The 21365-nt window shown below is 40.0% G+C and overlaps 2 protein-coding genes across 2 annotated transcripts; both read left to right on the forward strand.

Annotated features, from left to right (window-relative positions):
* The first annotated feature begins 1074 nt into the window (after positions 1-1074).
* Positions 1075-11060, forward strand: LOC121954796 (high-affinity choline transporter 1-like). Its single transcript, XM_088086797.1, has 8 exons — positions 1075-1274; positions 3918-4034; positions 4384-4539; positions 7419-7567; positions 7694-7837; positions 8189-8342; positions 9188-9405; positions 9671-11060. The coding sequence occupies exons 1-8, from the start codon at positions 1091-1093 to the stop codon at positions 10226-10228; spliced, it is 1680 nt and encodes a 559-aa protein (XP_087942923.1). The 5' UTR covers positions 1075-1090; the 3' UTR covers positions 10229-11060.
* A 1882-nt stretch (positions 11061-12942) lies between these two features.
* Positions 12943-20408, forward strand: LOC148187633 (high-affinity choline transporter 1-like). Its single transcript, XM_088086381.1, has 8 exons — positions 12943-13657; positions 15145-15261; positions 15542-15697; positions 16414-16562; positions 16705-16848; positions 16963-17116; positions 17986-18203; positions 18461-20408. Exons 1-8 carry the CDS (start codon positions 13474-13476, stop codon positions 19016-19018), a joined length of 1680 nt encoding a protein of 559 aa, XP_087942507.1. The 5' UTR covers positions 12943-13473; the 3' UTR covers positions 19019-20408.
* The last annotated feature ends 957 nt before the right edge of the window (positions 20409-21365 follow it).

Here is a 21365-nt window from a genome sequence, read left to right on the forward strand (position 1 = left end):
AAGTCGTCACATGTGACACTCGGGCAGTGGCATCCATGGAAACCTGTGATGTTTTAGGTATCCTTACCACGTCAAGCGTCGACGTTCTGAGTGGGAATGGGTTGGGTAACCACGCAATATCAAGAAATGAGTGTGCTCATAAGATGCCTGGCGGAGAAATGGATCGGTCCCACAAACAACTGACTTTTGTGCAGGAGTCTGGAGTTCGGGTCCGTGTGTGTTTGTGTGTTTTTTCTGCACCTTACCATGTGCCTTCTTTGCCTCAACCTACCCATCTGTGACTTTGGTGCCTAATTCTAACCATCATGACTGTCTGCACTGTTGTGCAAACATAGTGACTATGTCACTCACCTAACGTGCATTTGTTGATATCACAGTAATAGCCTGCACCATCTCTCCATGACATCATCCCACGACGTGCATTTGTGTAGTGGCATCCTAGTTTGACATGGCAAGGATACCTAAAATGTGATAGGTTGATTTGAAAGGCCACTGACCGAACATCACCATGTGACGAGTTCAGAGTGAAAATGTGTTGTTTTTGCTGGTATGTAACTTAGATGGGTGAAAAAGTATATAGCTACAAACCATTTATGTACTTTATTTTCCCCTCGAATGTAGGAGGTGAATAACATCATGTTACACTGTTTCTTGGTCGAGGAGCCCAAATGCAAAGACGTCACGAGACAAAGATCAACTGGGTAGAAAGATAGGCAGCAGGAATTTGGACGAGGGCAGTCCACCCTGTGTCAAACGCCAAACAAATGTTTTACCCAACAGTTGGGTAACACAAAAACTACCTCAATCTCTGCATAATAACCCAGAAAGTTGTGTTAACAGTGTTTAAATAGTTGCTACAGTCTCTTCCATTAAAGCAATGAATCTTCAAAAAATCAAAGTTCAAAATTCTTGCTGCTTGCCAAGTAAGTTAACCTGCTAAACATGAAACCAGCCAGCAGGCGTCATTGGAGGAGGCTTCTGGTTTTTTTTTGTTTGTTTGTTTTTTTGGTATGCAGTCTGTATTGTCAGTTATTCTCAGTCACTTAGTTCATTGTACATCAGCTAGTTGAGAAGACAGTTCACATCAACCATGGCTGTTAACATCCCAGGAGTGATAGTGATGGTGTTTTTCTACCTGCTGGTCCTTGGGACCGGCATCTGGGCTTCTTTCAAGTCCAAAAGGGAGCAGAAGAAAAGTGGAGCCACTGGAATGGAGATGACCCTGCTGGGAAACCGGAGCATTAGCTTGGTGGTGGGGATCTTTACAATGACAGGTGAGGAGAGCACAGCTGACAAAACTAAGAAGAAAACTCTGAATTACAAAGTCATGATTATTAAGGACATATATCTATAAGGATATACCATTTTTTAAATCTAATTTACAGGGAAGGTGCAAAATAACAGCAGTCAGGTGACAAAAAGCTTTTTTAACTTTTTACAACCTGAGAAAACTGGCTTGTTTAAAAAAAATGAGCATGGAATTGTTAGAAAGAAAACAAAAAAAATCTGAAAAAAGAAAAAAAAAATGAAATGAAAAAGTACTTCAAAATTATAATTCTGTAACATGATTTGAAACATATTTATTCAGCCTTAAATAAAATCTTAAATATGTTTCAAATTATGTTACTGCGTGATTATAACTTTTGAAATACTTTTTAATAAATAATGATATTTTTGATTTGAACCTTGTGCACACCTTCAGTTGCCTTTGTGAAAAACATAAAATAAAAATCTAAATCTACTAATTTCTTGTAATTTGCAAAAAAAATCTTGCAGAGTTGCTCTTTGATTTTTTCTTCAAGTTGGCCACAGAAATCAAACCAGTTTTCAGACGTTTACATTTTTGTGAAAGGCGTCTGAATGAGACAAGAAGAATGGTTCTGAAGCCATCTCCGCTCTCTCCGTTGTCCAACTGGGGGCAGGTACCATGGCCAGACGAGTGTCGGATATATCCGGGAAGTTGACAGAGCAGATGGACCAGGATCTGAGTACATGCAGGTGGTTTAGCATCCAGTGCGATGAGTCAGTGGACAGCAGCAGCTGATAGCGTTTATCCGAATGATGTTTGATGATTTCTCCGCAAAAAAAGAGGAACTCCTAACACTACTGCCCCTGAGGACAACAACTAGGGGAGTTGACATCTACAACGCGCTGAAGGGATACTTTGTGGAGAAAAAGGTACCATTGGAAAAGTTGGTGTCAGTCACTACAGACGGCGCCCCTGCCATGAGGGGCCGACATACAGGCTTCATTGCGCACTGCAAAGGTGACCCAGATTTCCCCAAATTTCTACATTACCACTGCATCATTCACCAGCAGGTGATATGTGCAAAAGTGACTGGCTTTGATCATGCCATGCCTTAAACACATCTACGAGACTCACAGTTGCAGTGTCAAGTTATACCCCAGATTACAGTATGCTGGTGAACAGCATGCAATGCCAGGTTTACCACTAGCATATCTTTACAGACCAATAAAGGGTTTACAGATGTCTTCTTTTGAAACATCATGGCAACGTTAAACTCAAGTATCGTACAAAAATGTTAGAAATAATTTGTTCAAAAAGTGTGAAAGATATGATTTGTTAAAAAATGTTACAGATGTGATGATTAGTTCAAATATGACATGATTTCATCAAAAATGTTACATAACTGATAATTTGTACAAACATGGGACATAGGTCATAATTTATTTTGTTGTGTTTAGTACAAATGTGAGATTGTTTAAAAATGTGATAGTTGATGATATCTTAAAATATTAGAAGTGATAATTTGTACAAAAAAATGTGACAGATGTATTTTGAACAAAATGCTACAAATCTGGTTATTCATACAAAACTAATTAAAAAAAAAGATATTTGTAAGAATATCGGAAATGTGATGAACTCTGATTTTCACATGTTAAAACAGATTGAGATATAAATATATTTGTGTTTCCTATTATGGTAAAACATTAATAAATCATTATTGTTGGGGATCATTAACAGTAATCTGTGATCAGACAGTCTCTTCAAAAATATGAATGATAACAATAATAATATAATAATAATTATTACTATTGAAGGTGAACCATGCAAGTTTTATGTTATTTAGGAAGTCTGTATCAAACAAGTAGCCCTTTGTATTCGTGCCCTTGAGGTAGCTTTCTGTTTTAAAAAGGTTGGTGACCCCTGCACTGCAGAGAACAACTGTGATAAGCCATTGGTTGGCTCCAAACAATAACTCCCTATTCTAATAAATGTTCACTTATTAGTTGAATGTAACTGTAAAGTTATAGTGGCAGATCTAATAAACCCATGCAGTCAAGATGTTGTGCCTATAATTAAAATGGGACAGAATGCTAATGACTGGTGGCTGCTTTGATGAGACCTCTTCAGGTTCAGCTGTATTAAATAGAGCAAAGTAATTCATAAAGCAATGAAGCCAAATAGAAAGAGAGATATGCTCACCTGATCTTTCCTGAAAGGCAGAATCAAAGCTCTGAGGAGGAAGGAATTACACGTTCACACGGGTGGACAGATTATAGTTTACATAGCAAATCAAAGAATAAGCAAAGGACCACAGAAATCCATTTCTTTCACAGGTTTGATCGTGTAAATGCAGACAAGAAGCTTTCTAAGTGTGTGTGCATATATGTGTGTGTGTGTGTGTGTATGTAAATGGCAGTGTTTATGTGCAGTGTGAATGTGGTGAAAACCCCGTCCAAGACAGTGTGATTTGAAACCCTCCCGCTAAAAATAAAAGGTATCAAAACAATCATCATATTGTAACTTTGAGACTGATGGAATCCAGATGTTGATTTCCTACCTGCCTACACTTAAGCTTTATACACAGTGGATACAGAGATAAATGAACATATCCTGAGATGATCCGACCGCGAAACTCCAACTGCTTACTGTATGTTAATTCATCTTGTAGCTACATGGATTGGAGGGGGCTTCATTGTTGGAACAGCAGAAATGGTCTACACACCCTCTATGGGACTTACCTGGGCAATCATGATGATGATGGCGTACAGCTCATCTTTTATTATTGGTAAGAGTTTGGACTTATATCTGACAGGATGCTGTATGCTTGTCTGTAGAAAACCAATATAGCATGACAGTCTGATATACAGTTAGTCCTGTCTCTTGAGATCAGACAGGAATAAACATGACCTGAGCTACACTACACCTTGACATTAATAAAACCTACACTTTGTTTAATCACTAAATGTATGTTTGCAGAACTTACAGATTACTTACTAAACTTCACGGTGTGGTATAATTAATGATTTTTTTCTTTTTTAAATTCATCTTGCAGCAATTTTTCCTTCTTCAGGTATTCTCCCCCTAACTGGATTAATTATGTTTTTCTAACTGTGATGTCGTCTTTCCTATTTTAGCTGGCTTGGTGTTTGCAAAGCCACTAAGAGAAAGAAAGTGTGTTACGATGCTGGACCCTTTCCTTGCCAAGTATGGAAAAGGACTATCAGCTGGACTGTCCATGGCTGCTGTTTTTATGGATCTACTGTGGGTGCCCACAATACTAATTGGTTTAGGTAAGTATTTGCGTACTTCGAAGCACCCTTTTTATATCTATACATACAGTACATTCGTAACAGTGTACACTATTAATGTATATCCATTCATCCATCCATCCATCCATCCATTTTTTATCATGGTAGCAGCTTATGCAAGGTAGTCCCGATGTCCTCTACATAGAAATAGAGCTCTAACACACTGGCACTCAGACAGCATCACAATGCTCAGAGCAATGCATAGAGGTGAACCCAACTACAGTTGGAACTGCTTTACCTGCTGCACTAACTCTGGTTCCCTCTAAACCAGGGAGGTGACAATCCACATCCCTAAAATTAGAATTTCTGCCTTGTGGTTAAATGCCTCCATGCAGTGACAGTGAAACTGAACTTAAAGTTTATATACATGTCTGTGAAAACATGTTTGCTTCACAAACATCTTTCCCTGGGCAGCAAAGAAGACATCATACAATCAGCAGTGTCAAGGTGGGCACTCAAGATTAGTGTCACTATTTCAGTAACTGACCAAATGTCCCCCTTGATATTCCTGACTTAAGAAGTTAAATAAAGGACAGAAATATTTTTTGCAGTACATTATGATGTCACAGTTGACCTGTGACCATTTGGATATAAAAAGAAGCGAATGCTCTTTTCAGAGCAAAAGAAGTTGCCCTTCATTCAGGTGACATTGAGGCATACATCACCACCAGAGCACAACTGAGAGCTGGCATCAAGCAGGGTAAGAGGATGCTGCTGGACGAGCTGAACACATTTTAGACTCACTTTGACCTCCTAAATAAGGCTCAGCTGTGAAGTCTATTCCGCTTCCAGAAGGCCAGCCACTCTCAGTGACCACAGCAGATGTTAGAAAACTCATGCTGAGAGTGAACATAAACAAGGCTGCTGGTCCAGATAATATTCCAGGACGCATACTAAAAAGTTGTGCTTATCATGTTATAAACGACTTAAAACTGACATTTTTAACATCTCACTATCACACAAGACTGTTCCCTCCTGCCTCAAGACAGCCATCATCATTGCTGTACCTGAAAAGTCTGCTGTGTGTGGTGTTAATGAATACTGCCCTGTGGCTCCTACCCCCATCCTGATGAAGTGTTTCGAGAAACTGGTTCTCCAGCAGATCAAAAACAACATCCCTGCCAGCCTTGACCCGCACCATTATGCTATCAGAACCGGCAGTTCTACAGAGCATGCCATATCTACTGCTCTTCACTTAGTCTTCACTCACCTGGAGAAAAAGAACAGGTATATCAGGATGCTGCTAGGTGACTTCAGCTCAGCATTCAACACAGTCTCACCCATGAAGCTGAATGGAAAAATTAACACTCTGGGCTTCCGTACAACACTCTGCAACTGGATACTGGACTTCCTTGCATGCAAATCCCAGAGAATTCGAATTGGCAGTCACAACTCCTCTACATTAGTGCTCAATACCACAGCCCCCCAGGGCAGTGTGCTCAGGTCCCTACTGTTCACACTGTACACCCATGACTGCACTCCCAAACGTCAGGAGAACTCTATTGTGAAGTGAAACAACAATCTTGCAGAGTGGTTCACAAAGAACAACCCACTGGTCAACGTCAGCAAAACCAAGGAGCTGAATGTTTATTTTAAAGAGAAAGAGGCAAAGATATGCACCCCTGTCTACATCAGTGGAGCCAAGGTTGAGCAGATTAACAGCTATAGGTTCCTGAATTATCATCACTAAGAACCTATCTTGGTCCTCACATCACCACCCAGGTAAAAAAAAAAAAGCACAGAAATGCTTCTACTTTCTACAGAAACTTAGGGAGGCTAAACTCCAGAGCAAGATCCTGGTTAATTTCTAGAAAGCATACCAACTGGAAAAATCACAAACTGGTATGGTTTGTGCACGGTCCAAGACAGGAAGGCTCTACAGCGGGTGATTAAAACTGCCTAGAACATCACTGGTTCCCACCTACAGAGCATCAGTGACCTCGGTGAAGTTAGTTGTCTGCTCAGAGCCCAAAGGATACTGACAGACAGCAGCCACCCAACCACAGTCTGTTCACTCTGCTCACATCTGGAAAAAGAGAAGTGTCCACTGCCAAACCACCAGACTATGAAGCAGCTTCTTGCCCCAGGCTGTGAGACTCATATAATCCTCCTTTGATGCCAAATGATGTAGCAGGATTTAGGGACAAATTTTGATTTAATTTTATTTTTTTGTGTGGAATTTGAGCATACGAATTCCTGTGTTATGGCCAAAAACATGTTGGTCACCATGATCTTGACCTTTGACCGTCGACCACCAGATTCTAATCAGTTTGTTATTGAGTGCAAGTGGATTTTTGTACCACATATGAGGTAATTACCTCTAAGCATTTTTGAGATGTCGAGTTGAGATATTGCTTTAACAAGAATGAAACCAATGCAGGGTCACTTTAACCTTGACCTTTGACCACCAAAACCTAATCAGTTCATCTTTGAGTCCAGTCAAACCTGTTTATGCCAAATCGGAAGAAATTCATTCATGAGATAATGCATTTACAAGAATGAGATGGTCGAGGTCACAGTCAAAAAAAATCTGGGGGAAACTGGGGTAAAATGACAGAAATCACAGGAGGACTGAAGATGAACAGTAAACTAATGGTGTATACAGAATAAACCAATGCAATAAAATTAAAGCATGTCACTCTTTTGGGCCCAGCTCACAAGGGAAGTCTGGGCTTCCCTTCTTAGGCTGCTGCCTCCGCGACCCGACCCCGGATAAGCGGAAGAAAATGGATGGATGGATGGATTCTTTTGGGCCATGCCTGACTGAGCACTCACTGTAGAACTTCCTTCCCAAGTCGGCACCCAGTGCCAGGAGCTGCAGCTCCATTGATAAAATTTCACAGATGCAATGTGTTTGGCAGGAGGAACCATGAGTGTGGTCCTGGATTTGTCCTACGCTGTCTGCATCTGGATCTCTGCTGCCATCGCAATTACCTACACACTGCTGGGAGGTCTCTACTCCGTGGCCTACACAGATATTATACAGCTTGTCCTCATATTTGTCAGCTTGGTGAGTTTGCTATAGTGTCAGGCTTTTATTTTGAGCAAACATTCTCACACAAGACATCAAACACTCCAAAGTGTGTCTTTAAAACTTGCGTGTGTTTATCATTTCCATTTGTATTTGTTTCTGCAGTGGGTCTGTGTTTCTTTTGTTCTGATGAACCCAAACACCCAGGACATTGGTCAGACACTGATGAACAACACCTTGCACGCTCCCTGGATTGGTGCACTGGGACTGAAAAAGACCTGGATAATGATTGATAATTTCTTATTCTTTGTAAGGGAGCAACAATGTGACCTACACAAAATGCAATTTAATCTCGACTACTCTAGACTCTTGATACGTTTCTTCAGAATATAAATAACATAAATATCCAAATACTGGACTGTTTATCATTTTAGCTAAATAGTAAGATGAAGCCTCTGTTGTAGGCGGAGGCTGTTACCTAAAACAGAATGTCTGTAAATGTCAGGTTTAAACTACCTGTCGCTACTAAATTGAAAGGATTTTCCTTTTCAACTGAGTGGATTCTTCAGTTGTGATAGCAGCCAGACATTTTGCAGCTTTAACATCATGGGAATGACACATGGGTGATTAAATCAAGTAACTACCTGTTTTATTTTTAAGGCTTTAGGGAGTATGGGATATCATTGCTTCCACCAGAGGACCTTGTCTGCTTCGTCCACATCCACAGCCAAGATCACTTGCTTTGCTGCTGCTTTCATTTTACTTGTATTTGGAATCCCTCCTATACTGCTTGGAGCAGCTGCTGCATCCACAGGTATTCACAGTTTCTGCATACTGGGGTAAACTGAAAAAAAAAGTCTAATGTCTTTCTTTACCTGTATTTTTCAAAGAACAATATCTGTAAATACCAATGGGTTTAGTCACAGAATAACTTGTTCAGTAAGCCTCATGCATGATTTCAGCAGACACAGCAAATTGTGGGTTTTAAATGCATTCTAGATCTCTGTATTTTGAAAACATTTAATCTGTTCTATCAACACGAAGCTAAAAAAAGACCCGTAGCTTTCAAATGTCTCAATAGACAGAATCAGCTACACAATATAAAACAGTATTTTCTACATAAACATAAATTTGCGCATAGGGACAAAAAAAAAAAGCTTGTCACTGGTAAATAGGAGAGGGCCCAACATTCATCCCTGTGGCACACCCTTAGTAACAGCAAGAATTAAACAAGTGAAGCCATAGCAGGCAAACAGTCATGCCAGTAGCACTGTATTGGCACAGTGATGCTTTATGCTAAATGCTTGTGAACAAACTCACATGGACAGTTCTAAAATGCTGATGTTTAGAAGGTAATGTTTACTATTCTCAACACCATAGTGTTTGATGTTATTATTTCTTAGCTAACGCTAAAGTCACAGAACAGTTGGTGCTGATGGGAAGGTTTTGCAGATATTTATCTATGAAACAAAGTACTATAAATGTTAAACTAGATTTAACTATGCGAAAAGTCAGGGGATCACCAAAGTCAGATTCATCTGCTTGGCTCCATGATTGTGCCAAATAACATTCAAATGAACCAACTGCATGAAGGTTCTGAATTCACTGCTTAGTACATACAGTAAGGTCTTCTTTCCTTCTTTTGTGTCCATGCATCAGACTGGAACCTGACTTCCTACGGTTCTCCATCTCCATATGAACGTGGGGAATCGACTTTAATTCTGCCCATCACCTTGCAGCACCTCACCCCCCCTTACATCTCCATTATTGGTATTGGATGTGTAGCTGCTGCCGTGATGTCATCGGTTGATTCTGCGCTACTTTCTGCATCTTCAGTGTTCACCTCCAACATATACAAGAACATCCTGAGGCCTCAGGTGAGTAAAATTCAGGTGTTCTTTCAGTTTGGTACATCACGACAAAAAAAGCTGACTACAATATAATTTTATTTTTTTGTGGCTTTGATATTTACTTCAAATTTTGAATGGCACAAGGGAGAATTTAAAAGGAATTAAATGGCATTAAGGAAAAAAACGTGAAGAAGAATGAATAAGACAACGAAACAGTGAAAGAGTTGTTTTAAAGAAGGACAGCCTCAGTATTTGCTGACAACCTGTTCTTCCCCTCTATGTTCATCCGCAGGCATCAGACAGAGAGACTCAGTGGGTGATCCGTGCCTCTGTGTTGGTAGTCGGCGTGGTTGGTACATCACTGACCAACCTGAAAAACAGCATGTTAATTTTCTGGTTCATGGGTGCAGAACTGGCGTACGTCGTGATCTTCCCTCAGCTTGTCTGCGTCCTCTTCATCAACATCTCTAATGGTTACGGAGCTGTTATGGGCTTTGTGGGACTTGTGTTAAGACTGCTCAGCGGAGAGCCATCATTAGGATTAGCACCAGTCATACACTTCCCAGGATGCACTCTTGAGGATGACGTTTATGTCCAGTACTCTCCAGTTAAGACCATTTCCATGCTGTCTGCCATTGCTGCCATCTTTTTGTTCTCCTACCTGGTTTCTGTGTTTTTCAACAAAGGACTGCTTCCTGAGAGGTGGGATGTTTTCAAAGTGAAAGTCCAGCACTCACCACAACCACTGACACCAAGAGACGGCACCACAGAACATAATGAGAGGGAGAAACTGAATAGAAACAACTCTCAGACCGAGGCATCAGAGCGAATGATGAACACAAGCTGTTAGAGTTTCTGTGTGAACAGCAGTATCTGATTCTTAAAGCATAAAATAAGTATAACATCAGACTAAATACTAATATACAACTCAAAAGACAGCACTCTGAAGATTCCTGCTTCCCACACAGAAACGTTTTGTTGACTAAATTCATTCATTCATTCATTTTCTGTTCACAACAAAATGCTTATTCTGCATCTTCATACTGTCCTACACAAATGCACCACATATTTTTGCATCATCAAAAACTGACCCCACAGCTAATCAAAACTGGCAAGCATTTCAGCATCAACCAGGACAAAACTCTTCAGTGTTTACTAAGATAGAAGCAAAGATTCAGGTGTGTTAACAACCATATTCTGATATGGTAATAAATCTGATCTAATTTTATCAATTTTACCTCTCAGATGATCTGCAAAGTCCTCACAAAGGGAGTCTGTTGACATCCTGCTGGACTTATTAAAATCAGGGTTAATAAGGTGATCGATGGTATAGAATAGGATTTTTGGACTGTTTTTATGGTCTGTGATGAGTTTAGAGAAGTGAGCCTTCCTGGAATTTTTGACTGCATTATAGTAAATTTTTAGTTGCTCATGGAGGATTTGGTCATTTATGATCAGTTTGTTTTTTCTCAGTTTCCTTTCTGCTATCCTACAGTTTCTTTTTAAATGTTTTATTTTTTCATTTCTCCATGGGGTATAGGATTTCTTTTCACCTTCCTTGTTTTCAGTGGGGCGACAGAGTCCAGAGTTGACTTTAATTTGCTGTTAAACTTCTCAATGATAAAGTAACACAAGGAAGGTAAAATGTCAAAACCTTAATAAAATTCACAGCCACTTCAGAAGTAAGATAGCGTTTCTGCTCCGAAGCTTCCCGCTGAATAAAACAAGTGACGTTAAAAAAGACACAGAAATGGTCAGACAATGCCAAGTCAACAACAGACGAAAACAATGGTGGTGGTGTGGATAACTGAAAGTAAACCTGAGAATTTGTTAATAAAATGAGCACAGTGTTTAGGTGGTCTGTAGATTGTCAAACATAAAATAGGAGGGCTGCTAAAAACAAAGGCATGGTATTCAAAGGTGGTGGCATTGTCGAATGACACTTCCTTAAAAACATACCGGTCTGACAAGATGGAGGCAGTGCCATCACCTTTTTTGCCACTCAGAGGAAAAAGTGAAGTTAAAATTTGGTGGGGAAGCTTCAATGAGGGCAGCTGGTGCATCTGTGCCCAGCCATGTCTCAGTTAAAAACAGTCAATCTTATGATCTAAAACAGTTTATTAATAAGGAAAGTTTTGTTTGACAGTGAACGTACGTTCAGTAGTGCCATGTTGAGGGTCACGGCAATCTGCTTCCTCTGCAGGATGGTTGTCTTTGGTTTTATTGTCTTTAAATTGTTGACGTTAGCTCCACCAGCTAACCTCCAACAATGGTGTATATATGTTTCCAGAGAGGAGCCGTGACCCTTGAAAGTTTATGTGCAGGCCCTCATTTCTAAAAGCGTCCCTGCATTCCCAGAACAGGATAAAATTGTCAATAAGAATAGCATGTGCTGCTGGCAGACAGAGGAGAGCCATGTGTGGAGGCTCAGCAGCCTCAAGAAACGTCCCATCCTACAGCCGACCAGAAATAAAGGACCTCACTCTGGCCTTTTTTAAAATGTCCAGCAACTCAATAAAATCCTGTTTTAAAATCTCTGACTGTTGTAGTGGGATGTTCTTCACGACAGCAGTCCTAACTGTGGGATTTCCCTCCAGAGCCTGGCGAAGCTGCCCTGAGATGACATGGACCTTGGCTCCGGGGAAACACAGCGTTAGGGCGGATGGAGACCTGACCTGCCTGATGGAGTCCCCGATGATAATTGTTGTATGGTCAGGTCGTGGAGCCAGAGGGGTGGAGGCTCCGGTCGTCAGAGTCCTGGTGGTCGGAGGGGACGTCCAAGGTGTGGAGGCTTGTTGGGTGGAGTCTCCAGCTGTCAGAGGCTGTGGGCAGAGCGTGAAGGAGAGGGTCGCAGTTCCCTGGAGGATGGAGGGCCGGGGAGTTGGTCTGAGGTGCTGTTATGAGGAGGTGGTGAGCGGAGGAAACTCCAGTTCATCCAGTGGACTGAACTTTTTGGACAGACAGGGGCCTGGGAGTGAGGGAGACATGGAGAAGACCTCTACCGTGTCTCTTCCTGTGGACTAGAATCCACGGTGGTGACTGACCTGGGGGCCCGGTGTTCTCTGGCTTGGCGCCGAGTTTGGCCCAGTTGTTGTCAGTCGCCCACTCAACAGGTTCTGTCGTGTCCAGGTCCATATTCATGATATTCTGTCACAAAGGCGGCACAGAAATCAAATCCTGGAAACACCCTTGCTTAAATTCCTGCAGGGTGAGTTTTAATGTTCACTTTTTTATTGTTTGAGGAGTTTGGCAATAATTATTCTTCACATAGCAAAGCAATCATAAAAGGAGTTAGTTACAGCAGGTTAGCACACCTATGTTTGATGAGTGCATTGGAGCACACTGTGCGGTTGATTCAGGAAGAGAATATTATTGAAAGCAGGTGACATTAAAGTTACAAACCAACTAACTTGTAACATTACAAATGTTATATATAGTTAACTGGTACTGGCAACTGAATTTTACATGGTATAATTTTCCTGTAAAACACATCAGAAATTTGCTATAAACTTACTGTGGATGTTTAACATTAGCCTAAGACAAGTTAAGTGTTAGGCAGCCCTGTAGAGCAAAGCAAACAAAACAACAACACTGATATGTAACTTGGGGTGAAAATGTGTATGCAAACCATTTCTTGCACTTTATTTTCCCCTTAAATGTAGGAGGTGAATAATGTCACGTTACACTGCTTTGTGGTCGAGGAGCCCAAACGCAAAGGCAGCAGGAATTTGGACGAGAACAGTCCGCTCTGTGTCAAAAGCCAAACAAGTGTTTAACGCAACAGCTGGGTTACAAGAAAACTACCTCAATCTCTGCACAATAACCCAGAAAAATGACCCAAGGGATTAAACAAAGCATTTAGCTTTGTGCTCAAAATGATACTTCACAGCTCTTGCTGCTTGCCAAGCAAGTTAACCTGCTAAACCTGAAACCAGCAAGCAGGCATCATTGGAGGAGGTTTTTGTTCTTTTCTGTGTTTGTTTTGTTGGTTTTTTTTTTTTTTATTACTTCCGGTATGCAGTCGATTTTGTCAGTTATTCTCAGTCACTTAGGTCATTGTACATCAGCTAGTTGAGAAGACAGTTCACATCAACCATGCCTGTTAACATCCCAGGAGTGATAGTGATGGTGTTTTTCTACCTGCTGGTCCTTGGGACCGGCATCTGGGCTTCTTTCAAGTCCAAAAGGGAGCAGAGGAAAAGTGCAGCCACTGGAATGGAGATGACCCTGCTGGGAAACCGGAGCATTAGCTTGGTGGTGGGGATCTTCACAATGACAGGTGAGAAGAGCACAGCTGACAAAACTAAGAAGAAAACTCTGAATTACCCAGTCATGATTATTAAGGACATATATTGATAAAGATATACATTTTTTTTAAATCTAATTTACAGGGAAGTTGGAAAATGACATTAGTCGGGTGACAAAAAGCTTTTTTAACCCTCCACAACCGGAAAAAAAAACAAAAAAACTGGCTTGTTTAAATAAAAAAAACAAGGGAAGAGGACGATGAGCAGGAAAAAACAAAATGACTCAAAAATGAACATGAAAATTATTAGAAAGAAAACAAAAAAAATCTTAAAAAAAGAAAAGAAACAAGGAAATGAAAAATTACTTTAAAAGTTGTAATTCTGTAACACATTTTGAAACATATTTATTCAGCCTTAAATAAAATAGTTATAGTGATTATAGCTTTATTTAAGTAAAGGCGAAGCAAGGTGATGTTAAAATGCTCAACTATACAACAAAAAATATACATGGGTACAGCCTGGCAAATAAAACAGTTTTGTTCTCTATGGTTAATTTTGTCCTTCGTGTAAACTGACACGTGTATACGTCTTATTAAGGCTTAAAGCTATTCATATTTGAAGGAGGGGCCACTTCAACAACAGGCTGTCTGCAAGATGTCACAGTCTTAATCAGATTCACACCTCACTCCTCCACCCTGTTGCCTGGAGACCTAAAAATGGCAGGCCACAATCCAACAGATGACGCTAAGATAGCTTCATTCAACATTTTATACAGTCTGTAGGTGTAACACCAAATAGAATGAATCTGGGGTTGAAGTTTACTGTCACTTACATAAAGAGTGTGTTAAACAGTAACCAACAGTCCTGCATGGTAAAGTTAATTAGCTGTTCGTCTCGTGTTGTTTTCTTTTGCATTTTATTTCAGTTTACATCAATAAATGCTATAATCTATCCATCTTCCTCTCTTTATTTAAGTTTTTAAAATGTAAAACTTTCTCTGTGAGAGCCATGCAGGAGAGAAAATTAACTGAACAAGCCATAAAGCAAAATAGAAAGACAGAAGATTTGCTCACCCAATCCTGCCTGACAGGCAGAGTCAAAGGTCTGAGGAAGATGAAATTGCAAAGAAGACATTTGCAAAATAACAAAAACATTTAAATTCATGCAATGAACTCTCTTCCACTGTTAGGTATTACCTCAGATAGATCTTTAAATATTATTTTCTTCTTCACACTGTCTATTGTGGTACAAGTTACAACCCTGTATAAAGGTGAGTGCATGCACAATGTGAGTTGTCGTTGTTGTATTTGTTGTTGTTGTTGTTGTTGTTGTTGTTGTTGTTGTGATGGTGGTCATGGAGTCCTGGCTGCATAAAAAGTTGGTTTACTTCTTGAACATAGTGTTTATTAGATGTACCAGCTGCTTCTAAACTAATAATATGGTAGAAGCATATCCTGAGATGACCCCACTGCAGTGTTTTTTTGCTAATTTACTTGCTGCATGTCAATTGACCTTGTAGCTACGTGGGTTGGAGGCGGCCTAATCGTTGGAACAGCAGAGATGGTGTACACACCCTCTATGGGACTTACCTGGGTAATCGTGATGTTTTTGGCATACAGCTCATCTTTTATTATTGGTAAGAGTTTGAAATTAAATCTGTCAGGATGCTGTATGTTTGTATGTAAAAAAACACTATCTCCTACTTTGACATTACACATACACGTTGTTTAATCACGCTATGCTTATAGAATTTACATGTTACTAACTGAACTTCAGCCTGTGGTTTAATAAAATTCAAAAAACAAAAACAAAAAAACAAAAACAATTAATCAAAAACAAAGAAATCTAAAAATGCATCTTGTTTTCCTTTTTTTCTCCTCCTTACTGGATTAATTCTGTCGTCTTTCCTATTTTAGCTGGCTTGGTGTTTGTAAAGCCATTTAGAGAAAGAAAGTGTGTGACGATGCTGGACCCTTTCCATGCCAAGTATGGAAAAGGACTAACAGCTGGACTGTCCATGGCTGCTGTGTTTATGGATCTCCTGTGGGTGTCCACAATACTAATTGGTTTAGGTACAGTATATGCATACCTCGAAGCACCTCACTTACATATACATATAGAAATTACATTTATTCCAATCTACATTGGTGTATATCCATCCATCCATCCACTTTTTGTTGTGGTAGCAGGTTAAGCAACTTAGTCCTGATGTCAAAAATAGAACTCTAACACAATGGAAATCAGCCAGCGTCAACATACTCAGAGCAATGCATGGAGGTGAGCCCAACTACAGCTGAAACTGCATTACCTCCTGCAATAAATCTTGTTTCTTCAAAACCAAGGAGGTGACAATCCACATCCCTAAATCTAGAATTACTGCCGCATGGTTATATTTTCTGTGATTGGTGGGCCAAGGCAGAATGATGGCTCAAGACAGGCCAACTTTATTTTCAGAGCCCAATATCAGAAATCAGAAATTTGCCTCCAGGGAATTTACAATCTATACAGTAGATGACATGCCTTGTCCTAAGACCCTTGATTTTGATATGGGAAAATCTGGGAAAAACTGGGGGAAAATGATAGAAATCACACAAAGAGAAACTGAAGACAGACAGTAAACTAATGGTGTGTACAGAATAGTCCAATGCAATAAAATTAGAGCATGTTGTTCTTTTGGGCCGTTCCTGACCGGGCATGCTCACTGCAGAGCTTTCCTTTCTGGGTCCACAAGGGGCCCTGGATTTCTCGCGCCATGGTGCTGATTTCATTAATATAATGTGTTTGGCAGGAGGAACCATGAGTGTGGTCCTGGATTTGTCCTACACTGTGTGCATCTGGATCTCTGCTGCTGTTGCAGTTACCTACACACTGCTGGGAGGTCTCTACTCTGTGGCCTACACAGATATTATACAGCTTCTGCTCATATTCATCAGCGCAGTGAGTTTGCTATGTTTGAAGTTTTTCCTGTGTCAGGCTTTTTGTTTAAAGAAAACACTCTTATACAAGGAATCGCAAACTCCAAAGTGTGTCTTTAAAAGTTGTGTGTGTTTATCATTTCCATTGGTATTTGTGTCTGCAGTGGGTCTGTGTTCCTTTTGTTCTGATGAACCCAAACACCCAGGACATTGGTCAGACACTGATGAACAACACCTTACATGCTCCCTGGATTGGTGCACCTGGACTGAAAAAGACCTGGATAATGATTGATAACTTCTTATTCTTTGTAAGGGAGCAACAATGTGACCTACACAAAATGCAATTTAATCTCAACTACTCTATGGTCAAAGGTTTTGAAGCATAGATGATTGATTACGTAACTAACTGTTTTACTTTAAAGGCTCTAGGGAGTATGGGATATCAGTGTGTCCACCAGAGGACCTTGTCAGCTTCTTCCACATCCACAGCCAAGATGACTTGCTTTGTTGCTGCTTTTATTTTACCTGTATTACTGACACCTCCTGTACTGCTTGGGGCAGCTGCTGCATCAACAGGTATTTACAGCTTCTACAAACTGGGTTAACCTGGGTTAACACTTATTTTAAGCCAAGCCATTTTTAAACCAATTTGAGTGCTTTTGTTGCCTAAACCTTTGGAAGTAAACCTGAAAAGTAAGTTTTTTTTCCTTTGAAACCAGAAGTGTATTTTGAAAAAACACAAATGCATGCACTGAACATAAATTGACACGCAGTCTCAAAATACCCCAAACTGACGCTTCAGTGGTATCTAGAATGTCATACTTTTACATGTTTTGTTGCCTAAACCTTTGGAAGCAAACCTAAAAAGGAATTTTTTTTCTTTTTCTTTGAAACTGGATTTCATTTTGAAAAAACACAAATGCATGCTATCAACATAAAGACACGCAGTCTGAAAATGTCCAAAACTGACACTTCAGTGGTACCTAGCATGTCATAGTTTTACATGTAGGACCACTGACCAAGCGCTGGTATTTGACGAGTTGGGAGTAAGAATGTTGGCTAGAAAGTAAATAATAATCAACTGTATGAAAACCTTGTAATAGGGATTATAATCAGATGTGGTGCACATAACAATATGTTACTTGACCCATAATATAGCATTATGCATCACACCACTTTTTTGATAAATGGATCATTGTGTCTAGTTATAGTTTACTCACTGATCAATACTTAAGCTTATCAGAGGAGTATAATCTTAGATTCTGTGTACCATACTAGATGTCAAATGCTCAAGGGTCTATATTAGTTCCTATAATATTCAAATGAACCAACTGCATGAAGGTGCTCAATTCACTACTTAGTACATACAGTAAGGTCTTCTCAAAAGAACAAACAAATAATGTGACCATTTTTTGTTGTTTCCTTCTTTTGTGTCCATGCATCAGACTGGAACCTGACTTCCTACGGTTCTCCATCTCCATATGAACGTGGGGAATCGACTTTAATTCTGCCCATCAGCTTGCAGCACCTCACCCCCCCTTACATCTCCATTATTGGTATTGGATGTGTAGCTGCTGCCGTGATGTCATCGGTTGACTCTGCTCTACTTTCTGCATCTTCTGTGTTCACCTCCAACATATACAAGAGCATCATGAGGCCTCAGGTGAGTAAAATGTAGGTGTTCTTTCAGTTTGGTACATCACAACAAAAAAAGCTGACTACAATAGAGTTTTGTATTGTGCAGCCTCGATGTTTATTCAGAATTTTAAAGAGACTGCAGGAGAATTTAAAGGGAACAAACTGACATTAAGAAAAAAACAATAAGAAACATTGAAAGTGGTGAAAGAGTTATTTTAAAGCAGGAGGGCCTCAATCATTTGCTGTCAACATGTTTTTCATCCTTTTTACTTTCTTCTTCAGGCGTCAGACAGAGAGACTCAGTGGGTGATCCGTGCCTCTGTGTTGGTAGTCGGCGTGGTTGGTACATCACTGACCAACCTGAAAAACAGCATCCTAATGTTTCTGTTCATGAGTGCAGAAGTGGCGTACATCGTGATCTTCCCTCAGCTTGTCTGTGTCCTCTTCATCAACATCTCTAATGGTTACGGAGCTGTTATGGGCTTTGTGGGACTTGTGTTAAGACTGCTCAGTGGAGAGCCATCATTAGGATTAGCACCAGTCATACACTTCCCAGGATGCACTCTTGAGGATGATGTTTATGTCCAGTACTCTCCAGTTAAGGCCATTTCCATGCTGTCTGCCATTGCTGCCATCTTGCTGTTCTCCTACCTTTTTTCTGTGCTTTTCAACAAAGGATTGCTTCCTGAGAGGTGGGATGTTTTCAAAGTAAAAGTCCAGCACTCATCACAACCACTGACACCAAGAGACGGCAACACAGAACATAATGAGAGGGAGAAACTGAATAGAAACAACTCTCAGACCGAGGCATCAGAGCGAATGATGAGCACAAACTGTTAGAGTTTCTGTGTGAACAGCAGTATCTGATTCTTAAAGCATAAAATAAGTATAACATAAAATCAGACTTAATACTAATAGGTTGCAAGACTATCACATATAGACAGACAACCATACACACTCACAGTCACACCTAAGGGCAAATTAGTGTCACCAATCAACCTGACCTGCATGTGTTTGGACTGAAGCCAGAACCCACGCAGACACGGGGAGAACATGCAAACTCTGCTCCAACTGGGTTTTGAATCAGGGACCCTCTTACTGTGAGGCAACAGTGCTAACCACGACACCACCGTGCTGCCCACTTAATTAATTAGCTTTTGCTTTGCGTGGCTCAGTAAACATACACAGTAACTTTTCAAGGCTCTGAGAAAGTTCATAACATATTCAGGCTCCTAACAAGACTAACAACAGCAATAATACAACCATTATACAAGGAATAATGATTTTCTGTTTGAATTCAGGTGTTTTCTGTTTTCTGTCAGATTTGTTGTTGTAAAAATGTTTTTTTGTTGCAATGCCCTTGTTGGCCACCAGGACAAATTAGCAGGAAGGTTTAATGGCTGTAAAATTATTACTTTAAAGAATGTGATCACAATGCAGTATGTTGTGTGTCGATGTGATTTGGTCGTCATGGTATCAGGATATACAAAATTGCTACATTAAACATTGTAACCATGTGGTAGACCACATACTTCAAAGAATGTGATCACAATGCAGTATGTTGTGTTTGTTGTGGAGATAGCTGGGGCTGCCCCGGTCCTTGAGCAGCATCGCCCTGTATGGCCATTCCAACAAGCTGCACCTTCCTTTCACTGGGCTAACAGAGGAGTTTAAAGTCACCTGTTCCAGAGAAGTGATGATGTACAGGGACTCTGCAGACACCAAAGTCACAGAAGCCGGAATCCTCGTGAAGACCGGGAGGAAGTGGCGAGCTCAAGAAGCTGTCACTAAGTCTGAGGCGCGACTAAGGCATAAAATGTCGGTGTTGTTGTTGTTGTTGTTGTTGTGATGGTGGTCATGGAGTCCTGGCTGTATAAAAAGTTGGTTTACTTCTTGAACATAGTGTTTATTAGATGTACCAGTTGCTTCTAAACTAATAATATGGTAGAAGCATATCCTGGGGGGCGGCCTAATCGTTGGAACAGCAGAGATGGTGTACACACCCTCTATGGGACTTACCTGGGTAATCGTGATGTTTTTGGCATACAGCTCATCTTTTATTATTGGTAAGAGTTTGAAATTAAATCTGACAGGATGCTGTATGTTTGTATGTAAAAAATACACTATCTCCTACTTTGACATTACACATACATGTTGTTTAATCACGCTATGCTTACAGAACTTCCAGATTACTTATTGAACTTCTGTGTGTGGTTTAATAAAATTTGTAATGTTGCAAATCAAAAACAAATACATTTTTATGGATCTCCTGTGGGTGCCCACTATACTAATTGGTTTAGGTACAGTATATGCATACCTCGAAGCACCTCACTTACATATACATATAGAAATTACATTCATTCGAGTCTATATTGATGTATATCCATCCATCCATCCACTTTTTGTTGTGGTAGCAGGTTAAGCAACTTAGTCCTGATGTCAAAAATAGAACTCTAACACAACGGAAATCAGCCAGCTCTACTAAACTACTTAAACTATATGAAAAAACAACAAAAAAACCCACAAAAACCAATGTCTTTTTGGCAGTGAAGAATACTATATAACTATATATCTTGTGTTACTTGCTCAGTGGGTTTTGATGTATTTTATATCTCTTTGATTGGATTACCATGACCCTGATGACTAAAAACTTCACCAATGACAAACAGTCATTTTAAGTCAAGCCACTTTTTAAATGATGGCTAAAAAGTAAATAATGATCAACTGTATGAAAACCTTTCAATACAATTACAATCAGATGTGGTGTATGTAAAAATATGTTACTTATTCCATAATATAGCATCATGCATCACACCACTTTTTTGATAAATGAATCATTGTCTCTAGTTCTAGTCAACTCATTGATCAATACTTAAGCTTATCAGAGGAGTATATTCTTAGATTCTGTGTACCAGACTAGAGGTCAAATGAACCTGAAGGTGCTCAATTCACTACTTAGTACATACATTAAGGTCTTCTGTTACAAACCTGGCTCACTGGTTTGCAACAAAGAGAGAGTCCACACAAAGTTTGCCAGGGAATAAGGAGATGTTTATTTAACTGAACATAATTAAAAGGAAAATAAGGTGCATACCCGTAGATCAGTGTGTGAGGTGGAATGAGGTGTGTGTGTGTGCGCAACAAACAGAGAACAAACCAAACTAACTTAACCATGTCGGCCATGTGG

Source organism: Plectropomus leopardus, chromosome 13, assembly GCF_026936395.1.
Source record: "Plectropomus leopardus strain MGB_pleo_1.0 chromosome 13, ASM2693639v1, whole genome shotgun sequence".
NCBI classification, from domain to species: Eukaryota; Metazoa; Chordata; class Actinopteri; order Perciformes; family Serranidae; genus Plectropomus; species Plectropomus leopardus.

Bases quoted from the DNA above. Each gene is read 5' to 3' on its own strand.
- LOC148187633 (XM_088086381.1), top strand. From the start codon at position 13,474: ATGCCTGTTAACATCCCAGGAGTGATAGTGATGGTGTTTTTCTACCTG. The intron at 15,262-15,541 runs GTAAGAGTTTGA...TTCCTATTTTAG, and splicing joins CAGCTCATCTTTTATTATTG to CTGGCTTGGTGTTTGTAAAG. The intron at 16,563-16,704 runs GTGAGTTTGCTA...TTGTGTCTGCAG, and splicing joins TGCTCATATTCATCAGCGCA to TGGGTCTGTGTTCCTTTTGT.
- LOC121954796 (XM_088086797.1), top strand. From the start codon at position 1,091: ATGGCTGTTAACATCCCAGGAGTGATAGTGATGGTGTTTTTCTACCTG. The intron at 7,568-7,693 runs GTGAGTTTGCTA...TTGTTTCTGCAG, and splicing joins TCCTCATATTTGTCAGCTTG to TGGGTCTGTGTTTCTTTTGT. The intron at 9,406-9,670 runs GTGAGTAAAATT...GTTCATCCGCAG, and splicing joins AGAACATCCTGAGGCCTCAG to GCATCAGACAGAGAGACTCA.